General features: G+C 44.9%; 1 protein-coding gene across 1 annotated transcript in view; it reads left to right on the top strand.

The window, feature by feature from the left end:
- Positions 1 to 234: 234 nt before the first annotated feature.
- The window catches only part of DLGAP2 (DLG associated protein 2), a 759,496-nt gene continuing 740,180 nt past the window's right edge, over positions 235 to 19,550 (top strand). Inside the window, exon 1 of the mRNA XM_087418643.1 lies at positions 235 to 348. Within this exon, the coding sequence (XP_087274769.1) occupies positions 235 to 348 (114 nt within the window). The remainder of the gene's footprint in view (positions 349 to 19,550) is intronic.

Genomic DNA, 19,550 nt, shown 5'->3' on the forward strand with positions numbered 1-19,550 from the left:
TTGCTGTTCTCAATTGATTTAATTATTGCCTAGTGTCATGTTTTTTTTTACGTACATTCCATATGTTTTTTTTTTCCACGGGGGGAGGTTGTTTACCCTTTTTATCATATTTTCCCCATTTCTGTCCATTCCTCATCTTAGGCTTTCCCATCACCTGAGGCACGGCCGTGAGCACTGCCCGGTTTCCCAGCAGCTGCCGGTGAAGGCCCTCAGCCAGCACCCAGCTCAGCCATAATGGGGACGGCTCAGGTACTGTGCGATCTCCCTCTTCCTTCCTTCATTCAGTCGCTCGTGGGTCACTGCTCGGGGGCGAGGAGCCGGGGAGCCAAGAGTGGTAATGGGAGATGGGTAAGTATTCTCTGGGTGCGAGCACAGAAGGCTGCGGGAGCCTCCCGCGGCTTCGGGGGGATGTGTTTCCTGTTCACATGGAGAGTTGTGTCTGTACACTTCTCAGAAATGCAGTGTTTGTGTTATGTTGAAATTGAGAAAGTGGTGCGGGGACGCTGAGAATTCAGGAAGGTGAGAGTAACAGGAGGTCTACGAGGTGCAGTTGCTGATTTCACATTGCATGTGTGGTTAAATCTGTGCTCAGAGAAGGAAGTCTGTGCACTGTGCATGCAGGTGGTGACCATGAATTAAACTGAAACACTCCCAGAATGGAGCTTTTCTGGTAGTGGTCTGATTATTTTATAGTGGTTTTTAAAGGGCCTTCACATGGAATTGGTGGTGGTGGTTCTGCTTTTGTGTGCGTGGGGTGGGGGCTATGTGGGGACACCAGGAACAGGAGCAGGTCCACAGAGCTATGACTAGTGAAGCAGGGACACAGGTGTCCAGACCACAGCATGCTGACCTGCACTTTCCTAAAACACCCAAATGCTTGGTGTGTTCCCAGGAAATCTCCAGACTGCCACACTCATCACTGCCCATCTCCAGACACGTTTGGAGTATATGTGAGAGCAGGACTGTAACCTTCTGCCCTCCCCAATGCCAACGAATAAATACAAAAGTCAGTTGAAGCCTTCATTAATGGAGGCTTTTCATCTGATTTTTCAAAGGGAAGAGAGAGTAATGTCTAACGTATCTTATTTCTGACTCTGGAAGAGATTCATGCCATGAACAAAGTTAACATTTCAGGAGGACCCTTGTCACGACACTCCTGATAGTCTTCTTCCTCTCTCGTCTTTCGTCCCCCGGCTATCTCTCTTGGCGGTGGTCTCACACGTTCAGGACTCAGGATTCCAGCACCTTCTCTCACTGACTTGATGTCTCAGAAAATGATGTTGACTTTGGGCGTCAGTCTCCATAGCCAGGAACACAGTCACTCTTTGGTGGAACTTTGGGAATTTTGTGCAAGAGCCTTCTGAGGAGACGTAAGGCAAGCTTTTTTTAAATCTGCTCCCCACTCTGATTCAGCGAAGAGAATCCATTATGCATCTCGGGGCTCTTATGAGCTCTTCAGTCCAGCTCCCTGCAGCTAGCAACAGGCAGGTGCATATTTGTTCATGAATTAGGTGGAGTTCTAAATTGTAGAGAATAAAATTCACTCTGACTTATTTAAGCATAAAAAGAATTTATTAAAATGAGTATCAGGCACATCATAGACCTGTTGATGGGGCTAGATAAAGAGGGTCTAGGCTAGGCTGTCAGCCCCACTGCCAGGGACCCAGCATGATGAGGAGACAGCCCCCTGCCATCTGTGCACAGAGCCTCCTTTCCAGGAGGCTCATCCCCCAAGCAGGGGAGTGTTGGGCTGGCAGAATGTAGGTGCCATGCCTGCATCTGGCTCCCAGGAAGGTTGAAAAAAATTCTTTTGTTGTTGTTGTTGTTGATGTTTGTTTTCGTATCATACCTTGGGAAGGGGTCATTCACAACATGGGAATTATCAAAAGTGTAGGGAAGCTATTCGAAAATGTTGGGCAGCCCCAAATGGAAGCCATCTGCTAGAGTCTACCACTTGGCTGCCCATCTATCGACACCCTTCTTTCATCCTCATATTGTCAAATAAATATAGCAGCTCCCTTATAAGATGCAACTGTCCCATATAAAATGAAAACATACATACAACAACATATCCCCAAAAGGGGATCCCCAGGTCTCATTAATCACAAATCTAACTCCTAGTCAAGAATCTTGGAACCAGTTCAGCACAACCCCATCCTGATTTCTGTAACCTAGGTACTAGCTGGTACATATAAATGCAGCCAACACAGCCTAAAGGAAATTAGGCTACAGATTGGTTATTTTTCACATATAAATATATACATGACACAGCAAAGAAAAATCGTGGGTAGCTAATAAAGTTCTAGCTTCTGCAGTGGCTCAGGCATTTGGTATATGTGACTTCCTTTCTCCCCTATGTATTCCACATTCCTTGGCCCCTGGCCAGTGGCTCTGCTCATCTGGGATCTTAAGATGAATGATGATGCTTCATTCCTCAGGTGTCTGAGTTCTAGGTGGTTCTGCCTGTGTGGGGTCACTGCGATCTTCCCTGAGATTTACCAGTGGGTGTGGGAGTACCAGGAGGCTATTCCGAGGATCCCCTGGTTCCAGCCATCTGCCCTCATCAGTCGCAGAAACTCCGCGGCACCCTGGTGATGGAGCGCCATCACTCTGTGAGCAACTCAACTTCCAGTTGCGACTCACTGGAGCATCCCGACTTCTCCCCTGATGACTCATCCCCTGCTGGACTCTTCCTCCTGTGGGTGCCAAGATAGCGAAGGCAGCAGAGCTTAAGAGATGTGGGGACAGGAAGCAGAAATCTTGAGCAATGCCACCACAGTCTCCTCCATGGTGCCTGGAGCCATGTATTCTGGCCACAGGAGGGACATTACCGTGTGTTGGCTCCTGGTCCAGAACGGACACCACATCCTGCAGGAACAGGCTTCTAGGAACAATCCCCAAGACGCTACTGCAAACCTGGCCTGATGAGGGCGCTGCCACAGCTCTTACTGCCCCCCCTGAATGACCTCACAGAATTGCCTGTAGTGGTCCCTCTGCTGGTACTGCTTCTGCCATCAGAATGGATGCCTACACTGGTAGAGCAGTTGGCATGCCTTCAGTGTAGACACATAGTTGCTGAAAGAGGTGGTTTTGTTAGATTCTGTCTTTGCAGGGTGGAACTTTCACTGTGGGAAACTAGAAAAATGTAGGGATAATGTTTAAAAGGTATTTGTTACAATTATAGACGTTTTGGACCAGATGACTCTTTGTGGTGGGGGCTGTCCTGGGCATGGTAGGATGTTCACCATCCCAGACCTCCACCCATAGATGCCAGTGATCCCCTCCCTCCAGCTGTGAAAACCAAAAATGTCTCCAGCCATAGCCAAGAGTCCCTTGGGGGCAAAATCATCCCCCTCATTGAGAAGCACCATGAGTTCTCACATTCATTGGCATAAAGTTGGTCACAATTTCCTCTTATTATGCTTTTACTATCCGTAGACTCTGAAATGATATCATCTCTCTCATTCTGGATATTAATTTCAATCTTCTCTCCTTTTTTCTTCATCAGTCAGTTTATCAATTTTATGGATCTTCTCAATGAACCAGGTTTGGTTTACTGATTTTAATTGTTGTTTTATTATTCTCTTTTTCACTGAGGCCCAGTCTTCCTTAAGGCCTCATCTTTATTATTTCCCTTCTTCTGCTTACTTTGGTTTTAATTTGGTCTTCTTCGTTTTTTTTAAAGGTCAAAGCTGCAGTCAGTGACTGGAGACTTCTCTGACGTAGGCATTTAGTGTTGTAAATTTCCTGGTGAATATTATCTTGTTGGGTGCTGGAGATTTTCTGTTTCTAGAAATATTCTTGAAGCTGGTTAAATTACGTGCAAACAGTATCATCCTTCAAGTTTTGCCAGGTAGAATTTGTCAGAAGCCCTTCCTCCCTGCCCGTCTGTGGGATGCGCCCCCTGGACGCTGGGTCCCCCAGCTGCCCGCCTGTCTCATAGCCTCTCCGTCCACACTTCCGTGCTGGGTGTCACTCTTCACTCTGAGTCCATCTATTTTCTTCTTTTAGAATTTCCTTAATAATTTTTTTTCTTTTATTTTTATTGAGATATAATTGACATTAACGTTATATTAGTTTCAATTATATAACATTGATTCTATATATGTATTGATTTTGTTTTATAGATGGTATCTTCTTGTTTTCCAGCTATGTTTGGGGTTTATTATTATTTTTTCACCACTGTCATTTGTGTGGGTTTGGGGCAGGAGGGAGGTTAGTGGAGTCCTCATGTCCCCACGTCGGTCCCATCTTTGTCATGGCCTCACCGTTCTCTCTCAGAGGGTGTGTGTCAGATCCACGGAGGGCTGCTCCAAATTCCGTGGCAAGCCCTTCTGGCCCCCCTTATATCAGTCATTCTCAAATGGGCAGTTTTGCCCCATGGGACATTGGCAGTGTCCAGAGAGATTTTGGTTTTCACAGATGTGGGGAGAGCGCTACTGGCATCTAGCGGGTCGAGGCCGCAATGCTGCTGAACATCCTACAGTGCACAGGACAGCCCCCACAAGGAATGATCTAGTCCAAATGCCAAAAGAGGCAAGGTTGAGAAACTTTGCTTCAATTTGATGATCTAACCTGTAATACTTAGGTACCTTCGAGAGCCTGAATAAGAAAGATAAGGAGATAATCTTGATATAGATCCATTTCTCTTCAGTGTGAGAGTTTTGCATGGGGTCTCTTACAACATCGTATGGTAGCCAGTTTGCATGCAAATTCATTTAGATGGATTATATTTAAAGTGCACATTTGGACTTTTTGCGATAACCATAAAATATCTTTGAAACATCCTGTTGGAATTATTCAAATGGTTATCATTTCATTGATATAATGGTTCAGTGTGAGAATTGCATGCGTAACCCTCACATGGGTAATTATTGCACCTCTCACGCAGAATTCAGAACAGTATTTACATTTCTGTTGTCCTCCGACAAGGATAAGAACAGGCTGTTTTGTGAAATTTTGTCTTATTTAAAGTAACAGAAATTATAGAAAGGGCTCTTAGTAGTGGTTCCGGGTCAAGCCACAATGATTCTGAGTGTAGAAATCTGATTTATTTTGCAAAAGAAAATTCATTTTCCTCAAGGTAACTATGAATAGATCTACGTTGCTCAGAGACAAAGATTATGTAGAAAGAGAAACAAAATAGCACCCATTTATGATCCTAAATGTCTATATATAATAGATTCATGCATCAAGATATGGCCATCTATGGAAACATTATTCATTTTCATTGGACAAAGAGTCATTGGCTTTTATTTAGGGTTTTGGAATGCCCTGATTTTTTAAAATGTGTTTAACTTTGACAAAGCTAAATTTTTTCTTTATTTAGAATGCATGAGTCCAACTTAGTTTCACTGTTTACTAGGCTAAACCTGGTAGTGCTTTCTTCTGATTCTCCCTTATTAGCAAGAAAACCACTGAGGGCACAACCCTTTGTGTTGGTGGAGAATCCAGTTTCTAATGTTACGAAATGAAGTGGTGCCAGAATGTGTACAAGTAACCAGCATTTGTGTGTGTTATCAGAGGTTCGGGGATTCGATCGGAGACGTAAAAGACACTTTCCACTCCAAACAAATGGACCGAAGGTATATTTTATTATATAGAGGATAGTAAAGGCAACAGTCTGCAAACAGATCAAATAGGTCAAATATTAAGAGGAAAAAACATCAGCCCGACTGGAAAGGGAAAACACCCACATCGGCTGAAGAGAAATGACACAAATCAACCGGAAAGAGAAACACCAGGTTGACCGAAAAGAGAACACATCAAATCAATTACTTCACATCAAATCAGTTACTCACAACATCCACGCCCCACTGCCGGGAGAGCCCTGTCAATCGACGCGGCTGGGCAAGGATCACACGTCCTGGGCAAGGTGTCCCTTCCACAGGTGGAACTCTCTCTAGGTGGAACTCTCACCGGGGCTCAGTTTCCAGCAGTTTTTATACCATCAGTAATTTTCAGAGTAAGCAACTACAGAGTTTGCAGAGCAAGCATTTAGTGTTTCCATGCACAAAATGGTTATCAGTGGCGTATGTGCACTGAGCCCCCTGGCTAACGTCCCAGCCCAGTAGTTGTGTACGTGCATTGTTCTCTTTGGTTATCGTCCTAGCCCGGCACAGATGGCCAGTCTATCCCGTGCTACGGTGCTCCAAGAGCCTTGAAATGTTACAACTTGCAACTCTCTCTGTGGGGGAAGGGCCAGTTCCCACCACACAGAAAGCAGCTTGGTATTTCTGTTTGTGCTGGTGGCTGTAGGTCACTGGAGCGGCCAAACATGGCTGTACTCATGTCAAGACAGTGTGGTAGTTGGAAGCCTGGGTTCTAATTCAGATTTGTCGGTAACTCTTCTCTGGCTGTGGCAAAGTTTATTCATCTGCCTGTCCCATTTCGTCATCATGAAAGTGAGGGGTTTGGTTACAAGCCCCAGTGTCTTCTCAGATCTCATGGTAAGACCACATTCATCTACAAGGACTTCTGGGCAGGGGGTGATGAATAGTATCACTTTTGTAAATAAATAATTATAACTTTTTTTAGTTCAGTGGGTAAAAATTACATTAAAAATAAATTATAAATTACTTCTAAAAATACCTTCTATCTAGCTAATTCAGAGATTTTCTTGTAGAAATTGTGAACACTATAATTGTAAATCATTTTAGGATTTTTGTCTCTTCTCTTTTTAAAAACCATATAAGCAGCATATCTTACCATGGAAATATTAATATAAGCAAAAACAAAGATTCAGAGATGGTCATTGTTGACATTTTGCTTTATTTTCCTATATCCTTATTTATATATATGTCCACAATTTATATTGATAAAATGCCAATTGTTTCAATAACATATGTTTTAACAACTTAGTATATTATGGCAACTCTCCTTGTCAATAAAAGTATTTTAATAGCTATGAAGGATACCATTATATGGGCATGCCTCAGTTTATGTAGCCAGTCTCTCGTGTTGACAGTGATGTCCAGTTCAGTCATGTGAATAATGCTTGGACGAATGATCTCTATTCAGTTACTTAACTATTTCCTTAGAATAAATTTTAGACTTAAAATGTTTCAAAAGATATGAATATTAAGATTTTCAGTGTATATTTCAATATGGTTTCTAGAAAAATGCACCTGTGTTCCCTCCCTTCAAGACTGCACACTTAATATTTGCTTTTAAATTTTCTTATAATTACTGGTTTGACAGATGATACATGATTGCCAATTTCATTTACTTAGGTTAGTGGTTCTGTTGAATGTGTTTTTTCATTCTTTTCCCTCTTTTTTGTGTGTGAATTGCATGATTGGGTCATTTACTCATTTCAGTGTTGTTAGGATGTTTATTTCCTGTTTTGAAATCAAAACCATAAGGTATTAACTCTTTTCATGTATTTACAGTCCAAATATTTTTTCCTTCTCAGATTGCCATTTGAGTTTCAACTTTATAATTTTTTTATATGTAAGAAGTAAATTTTCACACAGTCATATCTATTGACGAGGAGATTGCTATAATATACTATATTAATTTGTTAAAACATTTGTTATTAAAATAATGGCCCAATCATTTTATTAATATAAATTGTGGACATATATATATGGATAGATAAGGACATAAGAAAATATGAATTCCTTTATGATTTCTGACTTTAGTGTCATGCTTAAAAAGCCTTCCTTTGTCAAAATTTGCATATGCATTCAACATTTTTACTTCATTTTTTACATTCATATCTTTAATTCTTCAGGATGTATTTTGGTTGATGTATAAAGGCTGTACTTCTGCCACTAATTGGCTAAGCAGCTCTTGTAATATCATTTACTGAGAAATGATACTCTTACATTTTCTGATATTGGGTTATCTTTGTATCTTTGGGAACATGCTAATCAGGGTCATGGTGTACCCTTGTGTCACTCTTCCTTTCCATTGTCTTTTTTGGTAAGCATTTATGTTAAAGCTTTTTTCTCTTCTTTTCGATGTGCCTGTTGGGGTAACAACAGCTATCGTGTCTGTGTGAGAATGTAAGCTGTCATTGATACAAGGTCTCCGATGATCCCTCAGATGGGAAAGTGCATGGCTTTCAGGGAAAACATTGCGTGTGATCAGTTAGGACGAAAGAAACGGCACAGGATGGGTGTTATAGTGATGGGGCTGTCCCTGCCCTGAGTCAGTCTTTGTGATGAAGTGACACCTACAACGCACCTGTTCACTCGGATTTTGTGTGTTAGCACCTTACTCTGACTTTCAGGTTTATGTAGACAGTCACAACCCAATGAGCATCTTTGTAGCACCGTCAGTTCCAGCGAGCAGGACTGGGGCTTGGACAGGCCTGTTTGCCTGCGCTTCTCACTGTGTGGTAGTGTGTTCTATTTTTTCTAGTGGTGCAGAGGTAATTAATGCACATATTTGAGAGAGATACCAGGTAGCAATGATGTTGCTAAATTGTTCATAGAATTTTCTAGGCAGGCATAATGTAAAGTGAACACTTTAGTGCCCTTATCCTGAGAGAATTCAGGTTTGTTTTCCTGTAACAAATTGCTATGAACTTGTTGGTTTAAATGAGACAAATTCATTGTCGTAGGTTCTGTAGGTTGGAAAGCCGACACGGGTTCCACTGGGCTGAGATCAAGACGTCCTCGGGGCTGGCCCCTCTGGGGGCTCTGGGAAGATCCGTTTCCTCATCTTCTCTAGTTCCAGAGGCTGCCCGTGAGCATCCCCTGGTTCCTAACCCCTGGCTCCATCTTCAGAGCCGGCGACAGTGCGAAACTCTCTGGCGCTGCCCTCTGTCTGGTCCTCTCTCTGCTTTTGAGTCCTGAGATTGTCTCCCCATCCCAGGATCAGTAACTCAGTCCCATCTGCAAGTCCCTTCTCCACCTGAGGTAGCATATTCACAAGTTCTGGGGATGTGGGGTGGATGTCTTTGGGGCCATCATTCTGCTGCCGCAATATTTATTTTTAATTTCCATCCATAGTTAGCTTTCATCTCTAGAGATTTTATTTCTATCATGGATTTGAACAAAATTTCTACATTTCCTGGAAAAATAATTGCAAAGTAAGTTTTTCATCTTTTATCTCTATTTAAGAACATATCAGATAAGGTTAGCTCCTTTACCATTTTTAAATTAATGAAAAAAATTATTTATTGAGGCTGATGGCTCCTCAGCAGCACCTGAATTTGTAATTTCACATCAGTGCAATGGGCTTACCCTCTTCTATGACATATATAAACATAACTAAGATGTTGCCCTGATTAAAAGTGAAATAACCAAAGGATGGGATTCATTACGGTGACAAGGGAAACCCAGGTTGAATTACTCGCCTCCAATAAATCAAAGTGACTGAGAACACTAAGATCCATCTCAGGATGTAATTAATTATATTTAATTTTGTAACTCTCCCCTCGAAGGAAAAAGTCTTGATTTGCATACAGGCTGACAAGTCATGATGTAGGAGCACGATTAGTGAGTGGGCGTCAGGCACTACCAGGCTGGTGTCTTGTCCCTCTGGTTCACAGACAGAGCTGCCGCGGCCTGGAGGTACAGCCGTCTTAGCTGTGGGCTTTAGTGCAGAAGTGGGAGCAGTGGACGAAAGACAAGCTGGGACGTTACAACCCGTTGCTGTTTTAGGAAGTCTGTAGTGGATTCTGAGCAAATACAGGCCGAGTGGGCTTTTCTTGCCTTTTTCTTAGTGACCTGAACGTATGATTCCGTACATTTTTGTTGAATAGAATGAGCAGATTTTAGTTTAAAAAATAATTGTAAATTTCATTGCTGTGCACCGCTTACCTGCATTTTAACTTGTGTTTTTTTAGAGTGGTTGGATCTTTTTGCATTAAAAAAATCTGTCTTCCTCTACTGAATGGGTGTAAAAAAAGAAAAGCTTGTCAGAAATCGAGCTTTTGGGTCTTGTCCTTGTTGTCATCTGTTTTCTCCCCCCAGCATGGTTTATAACAGTTATACTGACCGTTTTATTGTAGTTTCTTCCCAAATGTACTGCTTTATTTCTCAAAACATTGTTTAATCTACATTAAAGACTTTCAAGACAGAGACTTGGAACTCAAGCTCGGCTATCACGTTCAGTGTTACGTGTGTGCGTGTGTGTGTGTGTGTGTGTGTGTGTCTGTGTGTGTGTCTGTGTGTGTCTGTGCGTGCGTGCGCGTGTGGTGAGGAGGGGCGGCTCCCGGCTCGGCTGGAGGGGCATTAGCGCTCCTCCTCGGTGATACCGCACCCTGAATTGAGTTCATGCAACAACTGAGTAGTTATGTGACATAAGGAAGAAAACTTTATTTGAAATATTACTAACTATTTAAAATACTTAAATTTAAATATTTACATTTCTCTTTAAATCCTTAAAATGTTACCTACTTGTATTTAAACATTACCTACTTCTCCAATCTAGTAAGCCAATGTCTGGGGTTTGAAATGTCATTCTTCAGAGACATTTGGGAGAAATGAATTGAAAAATCAAAACAGTGTTAAAATATCACTCACTGGCCTTGTTTTACAAGCTGCCTGTTCTTCCCTGCAGCTTCCCAGAGCCTGTTCTCCTCCCCTGCCCGGCTTCTCTCTCCCCTCTCTCCCCCTCTCCCCCTCCCCCTTTCTGTGTCTCTCTCTCTCTCTCTCTCTCTCTCCCTCTCTCTCTCTCCCCCATCTCCTCCCCATCTCCCCCTTCCTCTCTCTGTCTCTCTGTCTCTCTCCCTCTTCCTCTCTCTGTCTCTCTGTCTCTCTCCCTCTTCCTCTCTCTGTCTCTCTGTCTCTGTCTCTCTCTCTGTCTCTCTGTGTCTGTCTCTGTCTCTCTCTCTGTCAAACTAAGTGACTGTATCTTAAGATCTTCATGATTTTTGTAGCCGTGTTGCAGTCAAACTTGCCTGCCCTCAGCGCTCCCATATCCGGCGGGCATTTTCCGGCTGGCCAAGCTAAGAGAGCAGTGACTCTTGTTCTTAGGGGTCATTCTGCAAGATTTTGAGGTATGCATGGAACAGGTTCTTTTCAAGAACTTCAGGTTTGCTACATGTGAACTTGGAATTATGATTTTTCCTCAACGCTAGGTTGAGCGACCAATTCTTGAAACACTTTGAGAATGATCGGGTAATAAGTATATTTATGACTGGGCCGTTCTTTCATGATTAATTGGTACTGTCACACTTTTCTTCCTGTTGGCTGGTCCCTGTGGTTTGTTGACCGCGTGTGGTTATTTCAGATATATCCTCGTATGTGGTGGTAACTCGCTGATGTGTACACATTTACTGCTTGAGTGTGTTGAATACAGACCTTTGTTTTGGGTCTGAGACACAGTCTTTCCTTTGAAGACTTTTTCTCTGAAGGGTGAATAGCTCTGTACTTAAATAACAAAGTAAACACTCCGTTTAAAGAGCTGTCTGCAGCACAGAACATGACAGTCACATGGCCGCTGTGTTGTTTTGACAGCTATTTTCTCTGGTCTTAAATTTAGACGCCTCTCCCTACAGACGCTCCTGGAGGAGAGTCGGCGCATAGTGGAGCCCGAGGAGGCTGTGGTTGATACAGCTGAGTTTTACAGCTAAATGCTGTGATTTCCTCGTTCTGGTCATTCTCATGGTTCCCTGAGTCCACAGAGTGATCGGCTCCTTGTTGCTTTTCCTTCCTGTAAAACTGCTGATGTGTGAAGTACCTGTCCTCATCCTGTTGTTCGTAATAAAACTATCAGTGTTCCAAGAGACACGTCTTCTTAGCTCTCACATTATTGGAAATTATAATAATTGTGAAGTTTCTACCTATAAAAATGTCTAGGCTTCAGTCAGTCCCAGTGAGTTGGTGTTTAAATAAGTAAACACATATGCTGGGGTGAGGTGGTTGGTTAGACTTTTTAAGGAGAGTTTAGGAATTTGCACTGAACGAACATTAACAATGTCTTTTCTGAAGCCTAGAGCAGAAATGCAGATGTGCAGATGTACAGAAATGCAGAAGTGCAGATGTGCAAGTGTGCAGATGCGCAGAAGTGCAGACATGCAGACGTGTAGAAACGCAGACGTGCAGAAATGCAGATGTGCAGACGTGTAGATATGCAGATATGCAGAAGTGCAGATGTGCAGACATGCAGATGTGAAGAAGTGCAGACATGAAGACGTGTAGAAATGCAGACGTGCAGAAGTGCAGACGTGTAGATGTGCAGACGTGCAGAAGTGCAGATGTACAGACAGGCAGGCATGCAGATGTGTAGAAATGCAGACATGCAGAAGTGCAGACGTGCAGACATGCGGACGTGCAGAAATGCAGACGTGCAGAAGTGCAGGCCACGTTTCCAGCCTCTCTTGTAAAGGAGTTCGCTGTAGTTTGGGAAAAAGAGACCCTGCAGGAGCCCTTACCTGGCCCTTACCTGCCTCCCCAGCTTCCCACTTGGTGGGCACTGAGGCCCATGCAGCAAGAACCGCTCCTTGGTGATGGCCACAGGATTCCTTTAGATCAGGTGGGGAGGAGTGGACCTACATGCAGCTCAGTTAGCTGGGTGATCTCATACCTGTGAGCCCCAGCTATCGCTCCCAAACCTGTTCCCGTGTCTGCCACTCAGCTCGGGCTGCCATCGTGAGGTGCCGCAGACTGGGGGCTTGAACAACTGGAACGTCACCTCAGCCCTGGAGGCTGGGGGTCTGAGATTGAGGTGCTGGCAGGTTGGTTTCCCTGAGGCCTCTCTCCCTGGATTGGAGACAGCGTCTCTTCCTGTGTGCTCACAGGTCGTCGCTCTGTGTGTGCATCCCTAGTGCCTCTGCCTCTTCTTACACAGACACCAGTCCTATCGGATCAAGGCCCCCCCTTACGACTGCATTTAACCCGAATCACTCCCTAAAGGCCCTGTGTCCAAATACGGTCATGTTGGGGGTTAGGGCTTCAACATAAGGATTTTGGGGGACATGGTTCAGTCTGTAACAGCGCCTCAGTGAATCCCACCTGGCCTGCTGCTCGTGCCCTGGGGCGTTCTTGATTCATCTCTTCCTCTCACATCACACAGCTGGTTCAGCACAATCCTGGGATCTCCGCCTGCAGGATGTGGCTACAGTCCAACCTCTGCGTCACCTCGATGCTCCACCTTGTTCCAAGCATCATAGTTTCCTGGGATCGCAATATTGCCCTGGCTTCCCAGGCAGTATTAGTGCTTCTGCCCGCTCCCACATGCACACCCCACCCTCCAGGGGTGTATTCTCAAATAGTAGCCCACGTGATCCTAGAAGTCAGATCGTGTCTCTTCCCGGAGTATGAACCCTCAAAACAATTTCCCATCATTCTGACTCGGCCCCTGTTTTACCTCTGACTCCAAATATTGTATATATTTTTAATTATCACTATATTATGATGTTTGAGATCTTAAAAACCCTTCCTGGCTGGGAGAGCCTGCCCCTCCCAGCTGGCCAGTCCTCAGGGACAGTAGAGCAGAAGTACACCTTCGACATGCCCACCAACCACCCAGAGCCAGGCCTCCTCCATCTGCCCTGCACCGGGAGGCGAGATTCCTGTGCCTTCAACTAGGACCATGCCTATCGCCCAAAGCCCAACAAAATTATTCAAATCAGCCAGTCCTAAGTGTTTACTCCACCCTGCCTGCCTTTCCTGTGGAAACCCCAGGAAAGGCCGTGGCCTGATTCTTCCCCTTCCTCCCGTCTTCTGTCTTCCGACCCCCCAGTGCTTCCTAGTGTGGCCCAGCGTGGTCCTGTCTCTGGGACCGTGAGCACAATAACTTTGATTCTGGAGCCTCTTCTCTCCTCTTGTGGCTGCACCCAACAGACCGTCTTATAAAACAGCCCGCTCTGTCTCCCTTCACTCTCCCTCCTTCCTGCTCCACCCAACCAGCCTCCTTGCTGGTGGCACTACCCTCAGGGCCTTAGTGGCTCCTGTTTCTGGAATGATCTCCAGCTGCACCCATGCTGTGCCCTCGATTCTCTCAGGTGTGGTTCACGACACGTCCAGTGAGTCCTCTCGTGGCCACCTGGCCAGACACGAACTGCCTTTCCCCACCCCGCAGGACCCCTCTCCCCGCTTTGTCTGTCCCTAGAACTCGTTACTGTCTCGCTTCATGTTTTACTGATTTGTCTTTTTATTTTCTGTCTCTCCGTTAGCTCGTGAGCTCCAGGTTGTTCAGTAATGCGTTCCCAGCACCGAGAACAGGGCACGGCCCATATTAAGGGATCAATACATCTTTTTGAATGAATGAATGAAAAAATTATCGTTTCAGGCCAGCCTGATGTCATTCACCTGTCTCTCCTCACTGAGGACCTATGAGACCATTAACCACAAGTGCTGAGGACGGGGTGCTGTTGGGGTTTCCCCACCCCTGTAAGAGAGCACCTGTGTGTGTTAAGTGCCTATTAGAGAGTTGTCATCGGAGAAGAGCCGGCAAATCAGATGGACCCTTCTCTGCTGATGGCTTGGTGTGGAGAGTGGCTGGCACTGTGAGGAGGTGGCGCTCGACTTTCCAGAGGCCGCCGTGAAGTTAAATTAGTTAGTAGTCGACAAGGAGAGTGTTCTGGTTTGGTAGATTGGGGGTTAGTAATCGTATAATAGAAGTGTCAGCATGGTTCAAACAGGCAGTGTCAGAAGATTTAGAGGGAAGAGACTGGAGATGGAGACACCAGTGAGAAAGCAGAACCCTGTGGAGGCAAGTCCTCTGAGCTGTGTTCAGAGTTTGAACAAGGGAGGGTTACACGATGGTGAAGAGGTGGGAGAGGAAGACAGAAGTGGCTGACTTGGTTGATCTTTGGGGGGTGTTAGGCAGGTTAGAATGTTTGTTTGGTGTGGTTGATATGCATTAGAGCTGGAAATATAAGTTAGGTCGATGTTTTTAAAGACTATTTTTTTAGAGCAGTTTTAGGTTCAAAAAATTTAGAAGATACAGAGATTTGCCATATACCCCCTACCCCCGCACATGCACAGCCTCCCCCACTATCGACGTGTCCCTCCAGATGGTGCATTTGTCACAACTGAGGCACCGACATTGATGCATCATCATCACCCAGAGTCCATAGTTTACATTAGGGTTCACTCTGGGTGTTGTATGTTCTGTGGGTTTGGACAAATGTAGAATGACATGTGTCCACCATTATAGAATCATACAGAGTAGTTTCACTCTCCTAAAAATCCTCTGTGCTCCACCTGTTCATCCCTCCCTCCTCCAACCCTTGAAAACTACTGATCGTGTTACTGTCTCCATAGTTTTGCATTTTCTGGAATGTCATACAGTTGGAATCACACAGTGTGTGGCCTTTTCGGATTGGCTTCTTTCACTTAGTCATATGCATTTAAGTTCCCCCATATCTTTTCATGGCTGATAGCTAATTTATTTTAATGCTGAAAAAGTTTGTTTGCTAAGAATGGCGTGGAGTTGGAAAGGATGAGCCCCCTTCAGGGAGGCCCTAGTGAGGAAAGGCCAGAGGCAACACAGAGACACCCAAAGGAGAGGGCAGAGGACGCAGACCTGGTGGGGAGGGTGGGAAGGTGCCCGGCAGGCCTGGGGTGACGTGCTCTCAGCAAAGCTCCAGTGGCCAGAGCCTGTGGCTCCAGATGCACGGTATCGACCAGGGGGGAGCCGACAGTTGGTTTATTTTTGCAAAGATCGAGTTGCTTCTGACACTTTATGGTCAACTCTAGGTACTGAGTGTGTTCAGGGAAGAACGACCAGGATGGAGATTTGGGTTGTCTCCTGGAGACGGCTGCGTGTGTTTTGTCTAGAGAAAAAAGAGTTGTGCGGGGCCCATGAGAAGGGCCGAAAATAAGTGAGGGTTTGTCAGGGAGAAGATGTGTTGAATTTGTTCAGTGTGTTCCTAGAGCTGGTTGCCAGACACTGGCCTACGGACCGGATCCAGCCAGCTGCCTGTCTTGGAGGTAAAGTTTCCTGGCACAGAGTCTCGCTCGCTCGTCGACGGATGGTCTGTGGCTGTTCTTGCACGACAGCAGAGTTGAGTGGTTATGACACAGACTGTGGTCCGCAAAGCCTAAAATATTTACTGTTTGGCCATTTACAGAAAAAGTTCACTGACTGCTCCCTACAGGTGACCAGCACAGATGGATAAATGTCTCAGGGAGTCATAGTTCAGTTTACGTAAGGGAACACTTTCAGTGGAGACAGTGACTTTCTTCTGACTCGAGATAATGGAGTGGTTTCTCAGAGATGGTGTCATGCATACATGTGACGCGTCCAGGTTGATACGTTCCAACCCCAAAATTCTATGAGGTTTTTGCTACTACGGAGGGATTTAGGGCAAACATAGAAAAGAGCTTCCCATAAATAAGGATGTTATAAATCTTTCAAATTCCCTGGAAGAGTTTAAAATTTATCCATCTTGTTTGTGTCATGGTGGTGCTGATGAGTGGGATTTGGAATGAAGATAATGTTCTGTGATTCTTGTGAAGCCATTTGGTGATCAGTTGGGGTTGGGCCACAGGAATCTAGTTCCCTTTGGTGTCTGGGAAATTTTCTGTTAAAGCAAATAATTTTCTAAGAGTATTTTAGAGAAACAATGTGAGAAATAATGTGTTACGTGTAACACATAGCTTAAGACCTAAAATACTAAAGAATGAAATAGAGTAGAAACAGTGTAAGAATTATGAATGGCCAGTATCATTTAATTGTTGGTCCAGGTCTGGGAAGTGGGGATAGGCTCATCTCAGTCCCGAGGTCTCGGCAGGAGGGTTCTCCAGGAGTCTTGCAGGGCGTCAGAGGGGCAGCGAGTCCAGCAGGTGCCCCAGGCCTGTCCACTGACAAGCATTGGATCAGGATTATACTCGGTCTCGAAGGTACACTCTCCCAGGAATGCAGGTCTCCTTGGTGCGCTCCTACAGAGCCTCGGTCACGGAGGTCCCTGTTGGGGTTATCCAGGCTCAGAGCAGCAGGAAGGTAAGGAAAAAGCAGAGGCCCCGTAAAAATGACCTGCTGGTGGATTTGTATCTCCGTAGAGTAAATCGTGACGCTAACAGAGTGGCATCTGGGGGAGAGAGTTCCGAGTCCCTCATTTGGTGGTCGTAAGCATCCCAGTGCCTAAATGGCAGTGTAGTTGACCCTGGAGGGACCTTGGAGAGAGGACATGCCTGGTGCCAGTGCTGCGTTGCTAAGGAGATGATGGCTTTTCAGATGAGTGCATGTTAACAAACTCCTTGTGTGAAGATGGCACCAACAGGAGCTCTTTTGTTTCTCTTCTCGCTTCCCCTTAAATGACAGTATCAGACTCTGCTCCTTCTCCCTTCATCCTCTAGTCCTTTCTGTCTCCTTCTTGAACGTCCATCTCTCTTCTTTCCCCCCTGCACACACACACACACACACACACACACACACGCAGGGCTGTCTTTGTTAGAATGTCCCGTCCTCAATATCCCCAGTTCCATCAGAGTACGAGAGCAACGTCCCTCTCTTCCGTGGAGGGGACGGCAGTGTTTCGAAGCACAGGTTCTGGAGCCGGATATCCTGGCGTCAGACTGCGTCTATGTCACCTACCCTGTCTGTGCCTCAGTGTTCTCATCCGTGAAATGGAGATGAGATTACCTACCCGGTAGGCGAGAGTTAAATTAATGTGTGGAAGCTGTTTAGAAGACTGCCTGCCCTATGTTAGTGCTGTAGAGCAGGAGCTGGTATTTCCAGTTGTGGATGACGGCTCTGGAGGCTGTGCCAGCTTGTGCCGAGGAATGCTCCTGATGCTCCTCTGGAAGCTGTGGTTCCCACGGAGTAAGAGGGGGATCCTTGAGGATAAGGGTTGGATTTGATTCGTCTTTCTGTTCTTGGCACTCTCCATGGTGCCTGACATGTAGTAAGTCTTGTTCATTGAATTTATTAAACACCAGTTTCGACCAGGACTGTAAACTCAAACTCAACAAGAATGCCAGAGAATGTAATATTTAAAAAAATTTCATCTCTGAGGGTTCTCCTTTTTAAACTGTATACAGAGTGTTTATCATCACTCCTCCTTTAGTAAATCATAGAATGTGACTGAGTTTTATTTGGTTGCTTGACTTAAGGTTGCCATTGAGAGCGTGCAGGACCTGTGGGAGCAGGGTGTATCCTCCTGGTTTATCGCAGCTTTCCCAACCTGGGACCCTGCCCGATGCATTTTGGAAATTCAGTATGTGTTTGTTGAACGAATATTAAATGAGTTTCCCTAATGTGGATACTGTAGTGTGGATGATGATGGAAATTGAATTAAATATATACAGACTCCTGAATATGTCCTAAATATACAAATAAAAACTAGGTTATATTCGTGGTGTGACATCTCCTTGTTTCTCCTCCCTCCCCCTCCCTGCTTCTCACTTCCTTCCATCCCTTTGTCCCTCCCTAACTAAAGTTTAGACCCCCGAAAATTGTCCGACTAACTAAAGCTTGCTATTAATTATGGTTATTTTTTTAATCAGTTGTTGATTTTTTTAAAAATGAAAAGTGGTCAGAATTCTTTCCTCTTTCAGTGTTAATGATACTTAACCCTCACCATATAGAGGGATCTCGTAGTGAGAATGGAAGAAAAGGCAGACCCTCCCCTCCTGTGGATTCTGACTCACTTGTTCTGAGCAGGGTCCAAGCATCAGGATTTTTTTAATACTTCCTCGCAAATTCTAGAGTACAGCAAGTGTTGTGAATCGTTGCTATGCATTAATAGATGCGGGTCTTTAGGAATTTCATTTAACCTGTAATATACAGTCTTTGGTAAACTTAAAGTAAAGAGAAATCTTCACCCATCAGGTGTATTTATCTTTCAGACTTGGGCAAGCACGCTCTAAGACCAGAAAAAGGAAAAGCAGATCTTGCTGTTCCTTTGTATGTTTTTCTCCTACAAAATTGTCATGTTACTGCAGTTAAACTTCTTTTATTGCAAATGTTACCGAGCAAGGGCTCGATCTGCTCGCCACAAGATAAAAGGGCCCAAGCAGGCAGTGGTGGAGAAAGAACTTTAATAAGCAATAAGCTCGCATACCGGAAGATGGTGGACTGTCATCCTAAGAAAGCCATCTTAAAGGGGAACTGATTTGGAAGTGACTTATATAAGGCAAATGGGGTTGGGGAGGGGGCTCAGATGTCAGATGATTGATGACGGCCCCAGGTTTGGTGCCTCTCCGTAGCGGACCTGCTGAGGGCGACATTCCTGAGGAATCTAAGAAACCTCAGTTACTTCCTCATCTGGGACAGAAGGAGCAGTTTGGGGAGAGGACATAAATTTTCTGCTAACAAGTTTTTCTTCCTACTGATTACTGGTTAGCTTGCCTGCATGCGGTTCTAAGCGTTTTTCCAAAGCACATTGTGAGAGTGAGATGGGGAGGGGAGCACGTAGCCTTAGGGGTGATGTTCTGAGTCGTCTGAGCAGGGGACACTATCTTTCATATTTCTTCGTGGGGCACATGTGTAAATTCGGGGGGTTCTATGTGTTGCATGTGGTGGATTTTTAGTCCATGACATCAAAGTTCACAGTCGGTCATTTTAGCTTCTCACTGCGAAAATGCGTGGTGCTTAGTCAGGCGGGGGGCTGTCAGCAAGCTACTCTCTTATCAGCGGTCCTGCTGTTCTGCAAGGCAAGCTCAGAAACAGGCAGTGACTTTGTTTTCCACGTTAGCCTTGTG

The sequence above is a fragment of the Ceratotherium simum genome, chromosome 28 (assembly GCF_057802395.1).
Source record: "Ceratotherium simum simum isolate JZ-2026a chromosome 28, ASM5780239v1, whole genome shotgun sequence".
In the NCBI taxonomy this organism is placed as follows: Eukaryota; Metazoa; Chordata; class Mammalia; order Perissodactyla; family Rhinocerotidae; genus Ceratotherium; species Ceratotherium simum.